The 19,398-nt window shown below is 39.3% G+C and overlaps 1 protein-coding gene across 7 annotated transcripts in view; it reads left to right on the top strand.

The window, feature by feature from the left end:
• KIF3A (kinesin family member 3A) overlaps positions 1 to 19,398 on the top strand; it is a 48,565-nt gene continuing 29,167 nt past the window's right edge. For 6 of the 7 annotated variants that reach the window (XM_054684038.1, XM_009449492.4, XM_009449493.5 and 3 more), the window contains exons 1-5: positions 1 to 244; positions 3,177 to 3,450; positions 11,302 to 11,446; positions 11,588 to 11,672; positions 17,053 to 17,158. In XM_054684038.1, coding sequence (XP_054540013.1) covers positions 239 to 244; positions 3,177 to 3,450; positions 11,302 to 11,446; positions 11,588 to 11,672; positions 17,053 to 17,158 — 616 coding nt within the window. In that variant the 5' untranslated portion in view covers positions 1 to 238. The remainder of the gene's footprint in view (positions 245 to 3,176; positions 3,451 to 11,301; positions 11,447 to 11,587; positions 11,673 to 17,052; positions 17,159 to 19,398) is intronic. The other variant, NM_001246521.1, reaches the window with a different exon arrangement.

Raw genomic sequence — 19,398 nt, 5'->3', positions numbered from 1 at the left:
ATGGACTCGGAAAGCCTCCGCGCAGGCGTAATTCAAGGGCCGAGAGAGCCTGAGACTGGGCTTGGGGCGGGGCGAGCTCGGAATGCGGCTGCGCACTGGGCGCTCTCGCCCGAGAAGCCGCAGTCTCGAGAGCGCCAACGAGGTGTTTCGGTAGTCTCTGGCCATCCTTTCTGCGCACCCGGTGTCGCTGGGCTGCACCCCGGGCGGGGACGTCCGCCGGGCACGGGAGGGGGCCAAGATGCCGGTGAGGAGAGTCGCTTCGCTTCTGGGGTTTCTTCTCATCCTAGCGGCCTGGCCCGGGGGCGCGGCCGTTGCCATGGAGGCGCGGAGCAGGCAGGCGGCCTGGGTGGGGCGGGGCAGGCTCGGTCGTGCGGTGGAGGTGGTTGGAGAGCCTGGCTGGTCAGCCCCGGGGCCGCGGGGGTCCGGCCGGCCTCGACAGGGACCTGGGGTCAGGCCCTGCCGCCCTCGTCGCTGCTGCATCCCGTGGGGCCTGCGCCGCTTATCAAAAAGGCGCTGTGCTGGAGGATGCGCTCTGGCTCGCAGCCCTTCCTGCTGAGCGGGGCGTCTGGGGGTGGCCACGGAGGGGCTCTTTGGATGCTGCACACCTGGTGAGGCCTTTGCGCCTCGGAGCAAGCGCAGGGAGGCAGCGGAGCGAAGGCTGCCTGCCCCTATTCCAGGCCCCATACTCCGAGTCTCCTAGCCTTGAGCTGTCATTGCTCTTGTGGCGCTTTAGCTTATGATGCAGAATGAAACCCGTAGGTGTCTTTGTGTGTGTGGCGGTGTTATGTTTATCTTCCAGGATTTCACAGATTGTTATCGTGAACTTAATAATGGGGCCTTCTAAGACCCCTTATTAGGGGTCATGGAGGAAAATTGAGCCATGGCCGCTTATTTAGTGGTTGTGAGGCCTCGGATAATTATTTAACCTGTCTGGGTCCTTAGTTCCCATGTAAACTTTACCTTATGGGGTTGTTATCCGCGTGAAATAATACACAGGAGACTAGAAGGACAGTGCTTGACATTTAAGATTAAATGCTCTATATTTGTTCTGTTCACTGCTTTCAAGTTTTAATTCAGTAAATATTGGGCACCAACCACATGCTAGGCCCTGAAGATACAACATTGAGCAAAACCAGTCAGGTTCTTGAACTTGGAAAGAGAGAGGCTTGCCTTCTTGGGCAGAGGTGAAAATCATACATATTTACAGACGTAAGACACAAAACCTTAATAATGAAGTGGGTGGGTATCCTACAATAGAGAGAAGTAGATTCTGGTGAATTGGAATGTATTGCCATGTAAGAATGATGGTCTGCAGATGATAACAGGTCATTTTTTTTTCCTCCCAAGAAGAGACTTTAGAAATTATTTTTGTGAAATTTCTCAATTTTAGCAACTAATTCAAAAGCTCTTTAAATACTGTGAACCAAACAAAAGAAATTTGTGGGCTGAATTCAGCCTCTTGACTACCTGTTTGCAACCTCTGGTGTAGACATAAAGACATTAATCAAATAAGGAACAAGCAAAAGTAAAATTTGTGTCCAGGAAGGGGAGAGCAGGGTGCTCTCTGAGCCTGTAAGAGTATTTGACCTAGTCAGGAAGTCTTCCCAGGTGAAGTGGCTGTTGAGTTCTGAAGGATAAGTAGATGTTAAGTGAAGAGGGGATTGAAGATGGTTCTAGGTAGAAGGAACAGCACATGGAAAGGCCAGTGGTGAGGAGCATGGTGACAAGAAAAGGCCAAGCAGCTCAGTGTGGCTGTGGCATGGATGAGCCAGGCAGAATATCTTGTGAAATAAGCCCAGTGAAGCAGACATGGGTGGAAGCCAGACCTTACAGACCACCTTAAGGATTCTGGTTTTTGTTCTGAGATCTATGGGAAACCACTGAAGAATTTTTAAGTAGGAGAGTGACATGATTAGATGTGTGTTGACACTGACTGCTATTTGGAGAATAGGCAGTAGGGCAATCTGATTAGATTCAGGAGTATAGTTAGGAGGCAGTAATCCAGGGCCGAGATGATGGTGATTTATACTAGGGTGATGAATAGATGAGATGAATAGGATGAGAGATAGATAGAAGTGTATTGTACTGATATAATCTGTTACTTGTCAGTGACAATGTCAGAGTCAATGACAATGACTCATATTTGTTTCTCTTCAATGCTTAGAAGAGAATCTGAAACAGTAGGAATTTAACAAGTATCTGTTCAACTAAACTGTCCTTTTCACTTCAATAATAGGATTGTGTTTCATTATATTTTCTTAATCATAAAATTTCAGAAATGACGGGGTGCGGTGGCACATGCCCGTAATCTCAGCACTTTGGGAGGCCGAGGTGGGTGGATCACTTGCGGTCAGGAGTTCGAGACCAGCCTGGCCAACATGATGAAATTCCGTCTCTACTAAAAATACAAAAATTAGCTGGGCATGGTGATGGACGCCTGTAATCCCAGCTGCTGGGGAGGCTGAGGCAGCAGAATCGCTTGAGCCTGGGAGGCAGAGGTTGCAGTGAGCCGAGATCACGCCACTGCACTCCAGCCTGGGTGACAGGGTGAGACTGTGCCTCATAAATAAGAAAAAAAAAATTCAGAAATGGAAACTTTACATATACAAATGCTTATAAGGTTAGGTAATACTAAGGCATTTTTCTTTGCCATTAGGCTTTCATTTCTGTCTTTATCTTATTATTGTCTTCTGTAGAGAAGATAAGCCATATATGGATATATTACATGATAAAAACCATTTTACAGATGCGTGATAGGAAATAAAACTAAAGTTTCAGGGGAAACAAAGGACCTACTATTTTCTTGAGTTAAAGTTGTTAACCATGTTCACATGTGTTTTCCTACAGGCAGGAAACGCTGGGTCAGAGACTTTTGTGCAAAAAGACAATCTGTAATATACTGGTTCAGTTTCTGCTTGTACAGCCTTTGCCACAAATGTGAACTAGCTCTTCTCTCCCTTTTACATTTTAAAAGAAACGATTTTCCTTTTTGTATCTTTTAATAAACTTTTCACCTATATGTAAGATCTTTAATTGCATTTAACAAATACCTGTGAAGTGTTTAATGTGTGCAAGGCACTGAGTTGGAAAAGTAGCCTTTTAAAATTTATAAATTTAATCTGTTGAGGGTAAAAATTAATGTTCTTTTCATTATTTATAAATATTATCTCCAACAGATCAATAAATCAGAGAAGCCAGAAAGCTGCGATAATGTGAAGGTTGTTGTTCGGTGCCGGCCCCTCAATGAGAGAGAGAAATCAATGTGCTACAAACAGGCTGTCAGTGTGGATGAGATGAGGGGAACTATCACTGTACATAAGACTGATTCTTCCAATGAACCTCCAAAGACATTTACTTTTGATACTGTTTTTGGACCAGAGAGTAAACAACTTGATGTTTATAACTTAACTGCAAGACCTATTATTGATTCTGTACTTGAAGGCTACAATGGTAAGTGAATCTTTACTTTTTAAAAAACTCCCTTATTGAGGCATAATTAATGTGCCATAAATTCACATATTGCAGCTGTGCAGTTTGATGAGTGTAGTAAATGTATACAGTTGTGAAACCATCATCACAATCCAGCTTTAGAACACCCTTGTCATCCCCAAAATTTCCTTTATGCCCATTTGCAGACCCACCCCCAAGCAACTATTGATCTGCTTTCTGTCACTATAATTTTGCCTTTTCTTGAAATGTCATATAAATGATGTCATATAATATGTCACCTTTTTTTATCTGTTTTCTTTCACATCAAATAATGTTTTTGAAGTTTATCCTGCTAGGATTTTCACAGGGATTGTGTTGAATTGTCATTCTGACAATATTGAGTCTTCAGTCCATGAACATGATACTTCTCTTCATTTAAAACGTTGAAACATTAATTAATTATGGACAGGGTCTTGCTCTGTTGCCCAGGCTGGAGTGCAGTGGTGCAGTCATAGCTTACTGCAGCCTTGAACCTGGGCTGAAGCTATCCTCTCACTTCTGCCTCCTGAGTAATGAGAACTACAGCTGTGCACCACCACACCTGGCTCATTTTTTTGTTTTTGTAAAGACTGGGTCTTGCTGTGTTGCTCAGTCAGGTCTCGAACTCCTAGGCTCAAGCAATGTCCTACTGAGGCCTTTCAAAGCCCTGGGATTTCCCACGTCAGCTACCATGTCCAGCTTCTCTCCATTTATTTATATCTTAATTTCTCTCATCTGTATTTTGTAGCTTTTAGTGTACAAGTATTGCACTTGTTTTGATTAATTTATTCCTAAGTATTTTTTTGATGCTATTGTGAATAGGATTGCTTTCATAATTTCAATTTTGGATTGTGTGTTACTAATATATAGAGATGAAATTGATTAGGTAGCTTTTGTGATAAAATTCAAATATCAAATTTATGATTTTAACCATTTTACACTTTATAGTTCATAGGTACATTTACAATGTTGTACAGCTGTCACCGCTGTCTGTTTCCAGAACATTTCTATCACTCCAAAAAGAAACCCTGTATCCATTAGCAGTCAGTCACTCCCAATCCATTACCACCTCCCTTCCCCCAACCCAGCAACTACTAATTTACTGTCTATATCTATTCTATGAGTTTGCCTATTCTGGACATTTTCTATAAATGGAATTATATGCTATGTGGCCTTTTGTGAATAACTTCTTTCACTTACAGTGTTTTCAAGCTTCATCCCTATTGTAACATATAAACATATATCAGCAATTCATTACTTTTTTTTTTTTTTTTTTTGGAGACGGAGTCTCGCTCTGTCGCCCAGGCTGGATTGCAGTGGCGTGATCTTGGCTCACTGCAACTTCCGCCTCCTGGGTTCAAGCGATTCTCCTGCCTCAGCCTCCTGAGTAGCTGGGACTACAGGTGCCCACCACCATGCCCAGCTAATTTTTTTTTTTTTTTTTTTTGAGACTGAGTTTCGCTCTGTTGCCCAGGCTGGAGTGCAGTGGCGCGATCTTGGCTCACTGCAAGCTCCGCCTCCTGGGTTCACACCATTCTCCTGCCTCAGCCTCCCGAGTAGCTGGGACTACAGGCGCCCGCCAACACACCCAGCTAATTTTTTGTGTTTTTATTAGAGACGGGGTTTCATCGTGTTAGCCAGGATGGTCTTGATCTCCTGACCTTGTGATCCGCCTGTCGCGGCCTCCGAAAGTGCTGGGATTACAGGCATGAGCCACTGCACCTGGCTAATTTTTGTATTTTTAGTAGAGACGGGGTTTCACCATATTGGCCGGGCTGGTTTTGAACTCCTGATCTTGTGATCCACCCACCTCGGCCTCCCAAAGTGCTGAGATTACAGGCGTGAGCCACTGCACCAGGCCAGCAATTCATTATTTTTTATGTCTGAATAATATGGTATAGATATATCATATTTTGTTTATCCATTTATTAGTTGGTGAACATTTGTTGTTTCTACTTTTTAGCTATTACAGATAATGTTACTTTGAACATTCTTTTACAGATTTTTGTGTGAACATATGTTTAGTTTCTCTTGGGTATATACCTAAGAGTGGAATTACTAGGTCACATGGTAACTTTGTTTAATGTTTTGAGGAGCTGCCGAACTTTTCTACAGTAGCTACACCATTTTATATTCCCATCAGCAATGTGTGAGGTTTCTGATTTCTTCACATCTTTGCCAGTACTTGTTACTGTCTTTTTGATGACTGCCCTCTTAGTACCCACAGTTGATTTTTGTATATTGACCTTGTATCCTGAAACTTTGCTAAACTTATTAATTCTAGTAGTTTTTTTATGTTTTGGGTTTTTTGTAAATTTTGTAGGATTTTCTACTTGTAAGAATATGTTGGCCAGGCACAGTGGCTCACGCCTGTAATCCCAGCACATTGGAGGCCGAGGCAGGCAGATCACGAGGTCGGGAGTTTGAGACTAGCCTGACCAACATGGTGAAACCCTGTCTCTACTAAAAATAAAAAAATTAGCCAGGCATGGTGGCACGTGCCTGTAATCCCAGCTACTCAGGAGGCTGGGGCAGGAGAATCGCCTGAACCCTGGAGGCGGAGGTTGCAGTGAACCAAGATCGTGCCATTGGGTGACAGGGCAAGACTGTGTCTCAAAAAAAAAAAAAATGTTGTTTGCAAGTAAAGACAGTTTTTACTTTGTCCTTTCCAATCTCCTTTAATTTATTTTTGTTACCTGATAGCACCTGGAGGCTAGAACCTCCAGTAAATTAGAAGTGGTGAGAGTGGACATTTTGGTCTTGTTCCTGATCTTAGGGAAAATGCATTCATTCTTTCACCAGTATGATGATGTCTGTAAATTTTAACAGATATCCTTTGTAGGTTTGAGGAAGTTCCCTTCTATTCTTAGTTCGCTGAGAGTTTTTGGATTGTATATTGGATTTTGTCAAATATAATTTTTTTCTGCACCTATTGAAATAATCTTTTTTTAAAGTTTTGTTAATATGGTCAATTACATTGATTGATTTTTGAATGTGAAACTAGCTTTGCCACTTGGTCATGATGCATTATTCTGTTCATATATTGTTAGATTTATTTGCTAAATTAAAAAAATTCTGGCATCCATGTTCATGAGGGATGTAAGTATATTGTTTTCTTCTAATGCGTTTTTCTGGTTTGGGTATTGTGATAATGCTAGTTTCATAGAATGGGTTAGAAAGTATCCCCTTCTTTTCAGTTTTCTAGAAGAATTTGTCTAGAATTGGTATTATTTCTTAAATGTTTGGTAGAATTCATCAGTGAAGCCATCTGGGCTTGAAGTTTTCTTTGTGGGAAGGTTTTCAACTATTGATTCAATTTCTTTAATAGACATAAGACTATTCAGATTATGTATTTTTTCTTTTTCTCTTTAAATCAGGGTCTCACTCTGTTACCCAAGCTGGAGTACAGTGGCACAATCACAGCTCACTGCAGCCTCGACTTCCTGGGCTTAAGCAATCCTCCCACCTCAGCCTCCCCAGTAGCTGAGGCTACAGGTGTGTGCTACCACGCCTGGCTAATTTTTTCTATTATTATTATTTTTTTCTTGAAACAGGGTCTCACTCTGTCGACGAGGCTGGAGTGCAGTGGTGTGATCATGGCTCACTTAGCCTCTACCTCCCGGGCTCAAGCGATCCTCCCACTTCAGCTCCCTGAGTAGGTGGGACTGTATGTGTGTGCCACCACACCATGCCCAGCTAATTTTAATTTTTTTTTTGGTAGAGATAAGGGTCTCACTATGTTTTCTAAGCTGGTCTTGAACTCCTGGACTCAACCAGTCCTCCCACCTCAGCCTTGCAAAGCACTGGGATTACAGACATGAGCTACCGTGCCCGGCCAGGTTATCTATTTTTTCTTTTTTTTTTTTTTTTGAGACAGAGTCTTGCTCTGTTGCCCAGGTTGGAGTGCAGTGGCGCGATCTCGGCTCACTGTCTCCTCTGCTTCCCTGGGTTCCAGCGATTCTCTCGCCTCAGCCACCTGGGTAGCTGGGATTACAGGCACACGCCACCATGCCTGGCTCATTTTTGTATTTTTAGTAGGGACGGGTTTCACCGTATTGGCCAGGCTGGTCTCAAACTACTGACCTCAGGTGATCCGCCTGCCTTGGCCTCCCGGAGTGCTGGGATTACAGGCGTGAGCCACCGTGCCCGGCCAGTTTTTTCTTAAGTGAGGTTTGGTAGCTTGTCTTTCACGGAATTAGTCCGTTTCATCTAAGTTGTCAAATTCATTGGCAAAAGGTTGTTTATACTATTCCCTTATTATTCTTTTAGTATGTTGAATGTAGTGGTATGACTTTTCTCATTTTTGATATTGGTAACTTACGTCTTTTCTTTTTTTCCTGATTAGTCTGACTAGAGGTTTATCTTATCGATCTTCTCAGAGAACCAGCTTTTGGTTTTATTAATTTTTCTTTCTGTTTTTATGTTTCCTATTTCATCTATTTCTGCTCTGATCTTTATTTTTTTTTCTTACTTACTTTGGGCTTAATTTCCTCTTTTCTTTCTACTTAAAATGGAAGCTGAGGCCATGGTTTGAGACCTTTTTTCCTTTCTAATATGGGAGTTTAATGCTATAAATTGCCACTGAGTACTGTTTTAGTGTCATCCCACAGATTTTGACATACTATGTTTTCATTTTCATGTAGTTCAAAATACTATTTTACCTCCTGATTTATTCTTTGATCCTGGGTTATTTAGAAATGTGTTATTTAGTTTCCAAATATTTTTAAATTCTCTAGAGATTTTTCGTTATTGGTTTCTAATTTAATCTCAATTTAGAGAACATATTTTTTATGCCTTGAATCTTTTTAAATTTATTAAGACTTGTTTTATGACCCAGAATATAGTTTTTTTGTTGTTGTTGTTTTTTGTTTGTTTTTGTTTTTTTCAAGACAAGGTCTCACCCTGTCACCCAGGCTGGGGTGCAGTGGCACTATAACGGCTCATTGCAGCCTCAGCCTCCTGGGCTCAAGTGATTCTCTCGCTTCAGCCTTCCCAGTAGCTGAGACTACAGGAGCATCCCACCATGTCTGGCTAATTTTTTTTAAAATTTAGTTTTAATTTCAATAAGTTTTTGGGGAACAGGTGGTGTTTAGTTACATGAATAAGTTCTTCAGTGGTGATTTCTGATATTTTGGTGCACCCATCACCCAAGCAGTGTACACTGTACCCAATGTGTAGTCTTTTATCTCTCACTCGCCTCCCACTCTTTCCCGAGTTCCCAAAGTCCGCTGTATCGTTCTTACGCCTTTGCACCCTCCTAGCTTAGCTCCTACTTGTAAGTGAGAACATACGATGTTTGATTTTCCGTTCCTGAGTTACTATTCTTAGAATAATAGTATCTAGTTCCATCCAGGTTGCTGCCAGTGCCATTATTTTGTTCCTTTTTATGCATGCCTGGCTAATTTTTAAAATTTTTTATAGAGATGGGGTCTCACTGTGTTGCCTAGGTGTTGCCTAGCTGGTCTTGAACTCCTGGGCTCAGGTGATTCTCCCACCTCAGCCTCTCAAAGTGCTGGGACTATAGCAGGAGCCACGGCACCCAGCCCAGAATATAGTTTATTATATTTATTTATTTATTTATTTATTGTATTTTTTGAGACAGAGTCTCACTCTGTCACCCTGGCTGGAGTGCAATGGTGCGATCTTGGCTCACTGCAGCCTTCGCCTCCCAGGTTCAAGCAATTCTTGTGCTTCACCTTCCCGAGTAGCTGGGACTACAGGCATGTGCCACCACACCCAGCTAATTTTTGTATTTTTAGTAGAGGTGGAGATTCACCATGTTGGCCAGGCTGGTCTCAAACTCCTGACCTCAAGTGATCTGCCCTCCTTGGCCTCCCAAAGTTCTGGGATTACAGGCATGAGCCACCCCGCCTGGCCATAGTTTATTATCTTTAAATAATAGTAATAATAATAAATAATGCCTATCTTTTAGGATTGGGGTGAAAGTTAAATAAGAATGCAAACATAGCTGGGAGGTGCACCTGTAATCCCAGCTATTTACAGGTGGATTACAGGCAGGAGGATTCTCCTGAGCCCAGGAGTTTGAGGCTGCAGTGAGCTATGATCGTGCCACTGCTCTCTAGTCTGAGTGACAGGGCAAGACCTCATCTCTTTAAAAAAAAGCATGTAAAGTACATGACCTAGCACATAGCAAATGATCAGTAAGTGACAGCTGATGTCCTTATAAAGCTTATTTTTTATTTAATAATTTAATGTGTCTATTCTGAAATGCAGTCTATGAGCTCATGATATTTTCCGCTTCAAGTGCAGTGTTATATTCCTAATAGCAGAGTTTGAAATACTTAGTCAGTTTGAAAAAATTAAGACTTTTTAATTCCCATGTATAAAAAATGGCTTCTGGTATGATTCATTTATTTTCATGGAAAAGTCTGAAAAGTGTGTTATGGTTATTTTCACAAAAAAAAAGTCTGAGAAAAGTTGAGGTTAACTGAATAGAGTAGTAATAGTTGAGGAACCGTTTTCATATATGCCATCACATCCAAGGCAATCTTCTCTTACTACACTGTGTCCTGACCAACTACTCCAGCCCTCTGTTTGCCCACATCGACCCTTGGTTTTCTCCAATTCTTCATCCACAATATAGCCATAGTGATCATGATGTCACTCCTCTGATTGAAAAATCATTCTATGGCTTCATATTGCTTTTAGGATAAGGTCTGAAAAGTTTAATACCGTCCTTATTATACTGTGTGATTATGGCATTGTCAGTTTCTCTAGCTCTGCCTGCATCCATCTTCCCTTTCCATCTCTGTTTCTTCCATTCTGGTCTCATTTCAGTCCTCAAAATTTCCATTCTTTTTCTTGCCTCTTGCTGTCCACACTGTTCCTATCTGATTCTTACTTGTATTTCAGATCTAAACCTTACCTCTTCTTGAAAGTCCTCCCTGACCCCCTCTCCTTTTTCCCATTACAATTCCTGTGCCTAGTTGATGTCCCTGACTCCCATCTAGAACTCCCTGTTTCTCATTCTGAATACTCATCATCATGATAAACCCAAGATTATACACATCATAAGATTAGGGATTGTGTTTGTCTTGTCACTCTGTCTCTAGTGCCTAGCACAATGCCAAACTCAGGTGTGTGGTAAATGTTTGTTGAATGAATGAATTTGGGTATTTAGAAAGATGAGATTTTATCTTTAGTTACCTGTAATAATTGTATTGTCATCTTTCTGTTAACTCTGTTTCTTACAGCTGTTACTTTAAAACAATTGTTTAAAAACACACTTATTTTAGGATTAAGAAAAAAGCTATCATTTTACTGATACTTTCTATGAGGTGTTGTGTTGGTCACTTGAAGGAAATTGTCTCATTTGGTTCTTACTATCAATGGCGAATTTTCTTATCCCCATTTTACGGTTGAGGAGACAGTCTCTAGGTAGATAACTTGTCCAAGGTCAGTGGCTAAAAAGTGGCAGATGTGGTTTGAGACAGGTCTTCCTGCTCTAGAGCCTGTATTCTTTTTCTGTGCTTATACTGCCTTCTCCAGTTTAATGTCCACAATAAGCACTTTATATACACATGACAAGAAATGTCTCATAATTAGATATACTGGAAGATTTTTGCATTTAGGGCTTGGGATGCTTTTTATTAATTCTTAGGGATATCTCTCATTGACTGCTGTAACAGTGCTTTGTGCTTGTGGTACAGAGTACGCATTGTAATTGTTGATAATAAAGGTGAAACTTGTGCTAGAATAAATTTTGAATCCAGGGGAGAAATTACATCACAGTGTCAAAGGAATTAATTTTAAGAGCTATTGTTCTGTAGCATTAGACTTTAAGAAGTAACTGATTCTCTTCATCATTTTCAGGGACTATTTTTGCATATGGACAAACCGGAACAGGCAAAACTTTTACCATGGAAGGTGTTCGAGCTATTCCTGAACTTAGAGGAATAATTCCCAATTCATTTGCTCACATATTTGGTCATATTGCAAAAGCGGAGGGTGATACAAGGTAAAAGGGAACTCTTTTATTTTCTGATATTGAGAAGTACAAACACTGGAAAGGCACATAGGTATAAATTTTATAAACATGTTTTAAAACCATTCTTATGAATATTTCACTCTTTGACTTTTTAAAAATGATGTTTTATAGATTTTTGGTTCGAGTGTCTTATTTGGAAATATATAATGAAGAAGTTCGTGACCTTTTGGGCAAGGATCAGACACAAAGGTTAGAGGTAAGGATAATTGAAATTGGTGGAGTACTTTTTTCCAAAGCAATAGAATATTTACTAAATTAAGGTCCCCCTTCTTTTTTTAAACAAAAGTTCCTTTTTATATTTTAAGTAATCTTGTACATATATAATGTCGTACATCTGCAGACATATCTGGGGATAAATTACTGAAGCAGGATTGCTGAGTCAGGTGGTAAATGATTGGTAAATTTGATATTGCTGCATATTTTAATATTTTAAGATGTGAGACATACAGCAAGGAAAAGGTTAATACTGGAATTTTAGTTGGATTGCATCACCAGTAAAATAGAGGAGAATAATGTATGTAGAGTAACATGTAGAACAGCAGTAGCTGCCATTGTAGAATAATATAGAGCATTTGTAGAACAGCAGCCAGCATTACTGAGCTCTTGCAATGTGATATAGGCATTCAGTGCAGTAATTGATGGTTGTTGGTAGTAGTAAATAATTTATTTCATTTAATCTTCCCAGCAGTTCGATTTTACTGATGTGGGAACTGAAATTTAGAGGGGTTTCTTGACTTGCTCAAGGTCATATAGCAAGTGAATGGCAGTATCATTTAGGATTAAGAAGGTGGTTCTAGCAGTCTACCATCTTAGCTTGAATTCTGGCTCTGATCTTGAGCAAGTTACTTAATCTCTGTGAGTCTTGATTTGGTCATAAAAATGGAAATAATAATGGTATCCACTTCGTAGGATTATTACCAATACTAACAGATGAAAGTGTTTAAATCAATGCTTGACATAAAACAATAAATATTAGCTTTTTTTTCTTTTTAAGTTTACTGCATAAACTGAGTTTTTGGAGCAGTGTATTACAGTGTTAAGGATTGTTTGTGCTTGTTGGACCTCATGAAGCCTTATTCTCTGATACCATTTATATAGCAAATATAGAAACAAATTTCTTTGTTGCTGGTTTTCAACTTTAGTTCTGATTAATTCCGTGCTTTCATGTCCTAAAAAATTTGTTGTGTTATGCAAATTCTAGGAAAAAATCATTTGGAAAGAACATTTCCATTTTTGTACCAGTAATTGTAGATCAGATTTATTCTCAGGAACATTCTTGTCAATGGTTCTCAACTCTGTTAGACCCAGTGCTCCTTTTTTTTCTTTTATTTTAGGAAAGTTTTTTTTATTGTTGTTATAGTTTTTAGGATTTCTTATGTTCCATTGCTTTAATTTTAATTTAGGGGATTCCTGTTATGCCAGGGAGTTTTGAACCTCCATTGAAGATTGTAATCCCTTTCTTAGAATATATATATATATATATATAAAATTATACTTTAAGTTCTAGGGTACATGTACACAACGTGCAGGTTTGTTACATATGTATACATGTGCCATGTTGGTGTGCTGCACCCATTAACTCGTCATTTACATTAGGTATATCTCCTAATGCTATCCCTCCCCACTCCTCCCACCCCACAACAGGCCCCGGTGTGTGATGTTCTCCTTCCTGTGTCCAAGTGTTCTCATTGTTCAGTTCTCACCTATAAGTGAGAACATGCGGTGTTTGGTTTTTTGTCCTTGTGATAGTTTGCTGAGAATGATGGTTTCCAGCTTCATCCATGTCCCTACAAAGGACATGAACTCATCATTTTTTATGGCTGCATAGTATTCCATGGTGTATATGTGCCACATTTTCTTAATCCAGTCTATCATTGTTGGACATTTGGGTTGGTTCCAAGTCTTTGCTATTGTGAGTAGTGCCGCAGTAAACACGTGTGCATGTGTCTTTATAGCAGCATGATTTATATTCCTTTGGATATATACCCAGTAATGGGATGGCTTGGTCAAATGGTATTTCTAGTTCTAAATCCCTGAGGAATCGCCACACTGACTTCCACAATGGTTGAACTAGTTTACACTCCCACCAATGGTGTAAAAGTGTTCCTGTTTCTCCACATCCTTTCCAACACCTGTTTCCTGACTTTTTAATGATCGCCATTCTAACTGGTGTGAGATGATATCTCATTGTGGTTTTGATTTGCATTTCTCTGATGACCAGTGATGATGAGCATTTTTTCATGTGTCTGTTGGCTGCATAAATGTCTTCTTTTGAGAAGTGTCTGTTCATATCCTTCACCCACTTTTTGATGGGGTTGTTTGTTTTTTTCTTGTAAATTTGTTTGAGTTCTTTGTAGATTCTGGATATTAGCCCTTTGTCAGATGAGTAGATTGCAAAAATGTTCTCCCATTCTGTAGGTTGCCTGTTCACTCGGATGGTAGTTTCTTTTGCTGTGCAGAAGCTCTTTAGTTTAATTAGATCTCATTTGTCAATTTTGGCTTTTGTTGCCATTGCTTTTGGTGTTTTAGACATGAAGTCCTTGCCATGCCTATGTCCTGAATGGTATTGCCTAGGTTTTCTTCTAGGGTTTTTATGGTTTTAGGTCTAACATTTAAGTCTTTAATCCATCTTGAATTAATTTTTGTATAAGGTGTAAGGAAGGAATCCAGTTTCAGCTTTCTACATATGGCTAGCCAGTTTTCCCAGCACCATTTGTTAAATAGGGAATCCTTTCCCCATTTCTTGTTTTTGTCAGGTTTGTCAAAGATCAGATAGTTGTAAATGTGTGGCATTATTTCTGAGAGCTCTGTTCTGTTCCATTGATCTATATCTCTGTTTTGGTACCAGTACCATGCTGTTTTGGTTACTGTAGCCTTGTAGTATAGTTTGAAGTCAGGTAGCGTGATGCCTCCAGCTTTGTTCTTTTGGCTTAGAATTGACTTGGCAATGCGGGCTCTTTTTTGGTTCCATATGAACTTTAAAGTAGTTTTTCCAATTCTGTGAAGAAAGTCATTGGTAGCTTGATGGGGATGGTATTGAATCTATAAATTACCTTGAGCAGTATGGCCATTTTCACGATATTGATTCTTCCTATCCATGAGCATGGAATGTTCTTCCATTTGTTTGTATCCTCTTTTATTTCATTGAGCAGTGGTTTGTAGTTCTCCTTGAAGAGGTCCTTCACATCCCAACTCCTTTCTAAATAACATACGTTTTGTCCTGAAATAAAATTCATATGTGACATTAATAAAATCTACCTATACACATACTTTTAAAAAAATTCGTATACTACCCTACTGTAATATAAAGGAGAATACAAGTAATTAAATATAAATGCTAGTATTTAGATATGTAAACACTTAGATATGACCACACTTGATGACATAATAAAATAGAGGCGTATAGAATCATCAAAATTGTAACAGCTACAAATGCAGTGTCAACAGGTATGTTGTATTGTTGATCTAAACCCCTTGATTGGTGTTATTGCCAATGACATGGTCTTTTACAATAGTGACTAGCTCTTGGTAGAGTTTGGAGCGAAATAAAGCACAATTCTTCCCTCAGTTTTTCTGTGTTCTCATATTATTGCTATAGGGAAAAGCACTTTGTCTTTATATGTGAAATAAAGTTACATATGACAGGCTCAGATATAATTATCTGGGTCTAGACTCAAATAATTATAAGTAGTTTTTTTTACCATGTGAATATCTGGTAGGACATTCAAAATTCTGTGGGACAGTTCTTCGTTGGGTGAGACTGTCCCACTTATTTCAGGATGTTTAGTATTCCTGGTCCCTGCCTATCAATAACTACAGTGTCCTCAAGTGAACCAGAAACTCTTGTGCAAATTTCTAAAATATTCTAGGACAAGAGGGTAACTGCTTCCATTCAGATCCATTGTTATAAACTGTGTTTGTCATAGATATTGAATTCCTGTGTTTTTTTTGATAAAAATTCTTTGGTAGCATTTCCATCCAGTTTTTTAACTTTCACACATTTGGAATTATATTTTCTTTCTTCATCTTTCATATCTAGTCAGTTATTAGTTGAATACACTTATTAATTGAATTTTGAATTAATAGCATGTTGTGATTGGAAGACCACTAGTTTGCAGACAGTCAGTTTGAAGAATGTCCATTTTCAGTCTGCGGTGAGAATGAACACAAAAACTGAGAGTAGGTGCTTAAAAACTTCCATAGCAATATGACATTGCCAAGGCATCCAAGTGCATGATTTTTGTATTTTACAAAATTATCATATTACAAATATGTACATCCTTTATCAGAGATTTTTTGAGAAGCATTGATATAGACCAGTAATTTTCAAACCTTTTAAAAGGTGTAAAGCATTTCAACACTTTCATCAAACCAAACCTTATGTGGAAGCTCAATGTGTAAAATTCATGAAAGCGCCCTTCTCTTTAGAACTTCTCTGGGCCTGAAGACCCCTAAACTCCTACAGTGGCCGCCTCAGTGCCACCATGGACCCTCTAGGGCTTTTCAGAGCAAGGTCTGAAATCCACTGGCTTATAGAGATCATCACACTCTTTTTTTTTTTTTTTTTTTTTTTACTACTAATAGAATTAGGGCTTAATTTATATCCCATGACAGATAAAGGATTTTTCCTAATTTGTAAATTTATCTTATCAATTGTTATAAAAGGCGCATGCACACACACACAACATTGAAAATCAACGACTGGAATGTTGAGTGTCTACCTTTATAACGTTTTCCCCTGGAATTGTTTATCAGATTTTCATTTGTCTTCGATGTCTATGAGGTCTTCCTACCCGTGGAATGGCTTTTCCCACTGGCAACCACAGGCCTCTGCCTCAGTTTCACTTTTTATTCTTTTGGTTTGTAGAGATGACTCTGAGCCTTCCAAAGTGAATTTTGTTTATACAGTGCCACTTGTATTTTAGGTAAATCCATCCTAAATACATTTTTCAAATTTGGTTAAAATTTCTCATAAGGTAATTCACAGAAAGATCATATTTTAATATTGATACTATAGATCTGATTATTTCCCTCAGTTGCTTGAAATTCTCTAAATTATTCTTACCATAAAGACCAAAAACTATTCTAAACTTGTCTCTGTCTTCCTATATAACCAGATATCTCACCTATTTTTCCCTGTTTCCTGCTCTCTCCAGCCACATTGTCTTTTTCGGTTTGTTATTTTTTTGTAAGTGCCTAGTTTTTTCTTATTTCAGGATTCTTGCACATTTTCTCCTTCTCCTACCTCAACTGACTAACTGCCTCCTTTTTATTTAAAGAAATTTTAGCTTAAACATCATCTTGGGGAATTTTATCCTATCTCCTTCACTAGCTTAGTAGTGTTCTGTACTTTTTCTGTATTTTTCTTCATGTCATCACAATTGAAATAAAATAATTTTTATGTGTAATTCTTCATTTGTATGTTCTTCCTATAGACATCTCCATGCGTGTAGGAACAGTGTCTATCTTATCAGTATATTCCCTCTGTCTAGTAGAGTGTCCAACACATAGGAGATACTCAATAAATAATTGTGGAAGAGTTATTGATATAGTATAAAGTCTTAATTTTTTTTTAGGTTAAAGAAAGACCTGATGTGGGAGTTTATATCAAAGATTTATCAGCTTATGTGGTAAATAATGCTGATGATATGGATAGAATTATGACGCTAGGCCACAAAAATCGTAAGTATAGTGTGTAATTGTGATTAAGCATCTGTGTGTTGAGTAGGCTGGTTTAGAAGCAAATTTGGTATGGCACTTTACCCTGTAGAGACTGGATTTTTTAGAAAACCATTCCACTTTGATTATTTACCATGTAGAGAGCATATATGAATGAAAGATACCACAAATCATTTTCCATGCCAAGCAAAATTTTGTTTCTTTTTAGTAGCGCCAATCTATGCAACTCTCATACGGCTGTCTCTTGGTAGCTATAATAGTAAAATTGGTAATGTTTATTGAGCTCTTAGTGGAGAGTGCTTGTGCTAAGTGCTTCATAAAGATGCTCTCTTAGTCCTCACAGGAGACTAGGAAGACATTAAATTCTTACTTTATGAATGAAGAAAGTGAGACTTAGTTTAAGTAACTTGTCTAAGTACTATAACTACTAAGTGGTAGAGTGAGTGATCACACCTAAGCCATAGCCACGCACAGTGGCTCATGCCTGTAATCCCAGCAACTCGGGAGGCTGAACTGGGAGGATCATTTGAGGCCAGGAGTTTGAGACCAGCCTGGACAATAGGGAGCCCCTGTCCTAAAGAAACCCACCTGGAAGAAACCCAAAAAACCTAGGCCAGTAGTCTGCATTAACTAGGCACTGTAATGCTTCCCTTTTGTTGACAAGAAAAGCAAAACAAAATTTAAATTAAAAAATTGTATTCTTTTTAGTAATTGTGTCACGTTTTTAGTCTAAAGAGTAGGAAGCTTCAGCGATATTATACAGATGCCTCAAACCTAGTACTGGTGATGCAGCTAATAGCAATTAGAAATTAGAGGTGAAAAGTCTGGTCGCGGTGGCTCACACCTGTAATCCCAGCACTTTGGGAGGCTGAGGTGGGTGGATCACTTGTTTGAGACCAGCCTGGCCAACATGGTGAAACCCCATCTCTACTAAAAATACAAAAATTAGCTGGGAGTGGTGGTGGGTGCCTGTAATCCCAGTTACTCGGGAGGCTGTGGCAGGAGAATCGTTTTAACCAGGAAGGCAGAAGTTGCAGTGAGCCGAGATCGCGCCACTGCACTCCAACTTGGGCAACACAGCAACCAAAAAAAAAAAAAGAAAAAAAGAGGGATTAGAGGTAAAAGATGAGAAATAGGAAATGAAAAATTTTTATAAGTTTCTATGACTTGACGATAGATATATCAAACCCAAGGAAATCAAACAACAAAACTTCAAAAATCAATTACATTCTTAGGAACCAATTAATAGAAAAAGACCAAATCTTAATAGAAAAATTAGCAAGAAATATGTATGTTATTCGTAGAAAAACTAAGCACAGCAATAAGTATGTGAAAGGCTGTTTAACTTCACAACTAATCAGGAAAATGCTAAAACAAGATAGAGAGAGATGTTTCACCCATCAGATTAGATGAAGGATATGTAGGTTGGTGAGACTTTGAAGAAATGGGCACTGAGGATGGAATATAAATTGGTGCAGCCTATTTGAAGGGCATTGTTAACAGTATCTGTTGACATTTTAAAATACATTCCTTTTGACTCTGTGTTTCTAATTTTAGACATTCTGGAAAATATTTTTAGATGTAACAATCTAAATAACCTTCAATAAAACCCTGATTATGTAAATGATGACACAAAAATACCATAGACTGTAATAAAGCTGTTAAAAACAATGAGTTAGGCTGGGTGTGGTGGCTCATGCCTGTAATCCCAACACTCTGGGAGGCCAAGGTGGGCAGATTTCCTGAGCTCAGGAGTTAGAGACCAGCCTGTGCAACATGGCGAAACCCCTTCTCAACTAAAAATACAAAAAAATCAGCCAGACATGGTGGCTTACGCCTATAATCCCAGCTACTTGGGATGCTGAGGCAGCAGAATTGCTTGAACCTGGGAGGCAGAGGTTGCAGTGAGCCAAGATAGCACCACTGAACTCCAGCCTGGGCAATAGAGGAAGACTCTGTCTCAAAAACAAAACGAAACAAAACAACAACAACAAAAAACAACAAACTGAGTGTGGTGGCTCATGCATATAATCCCAGCACTCTAGGTGGCTGAGGCGGATGGATCACTTGAGGCCAGGAGTTTGAGACCAGCCTGGCCAACCTGGTGAAACCTCGTCTCTGCTAAAAATACAAAAATTAGCTGGGCATGGTGGTGCGCACCTGTGATCTCAGCTATTCAGGAGGTTGAGGCCGGAGGATCACTTGAACCTGGGAGGTGGAGGTTGCAGTGAGCCGAGATTGCG

The sequence above is a fragment of the Pan troglodytes genome, chromosome 4, assembly GCF_028858775.2.
Source record: "Pan troglodytes isolate AG18354 chromosome 4, NHGRI_mPanTro3-v2.0_pri, whole genome shotgun sequence".
In the NCBI taxonomy this organism is placed as follows: Eukaryota; Metazoa; Chordata; class Mammalia; order Primates; family Hominidae; genus Pan; species Pan troglodytes.
The sequence above is the reverse complement of the archived record's forward strand: the minus strand, read 5'-3'. Positions and strand labels throughout refer to the sequence as shown.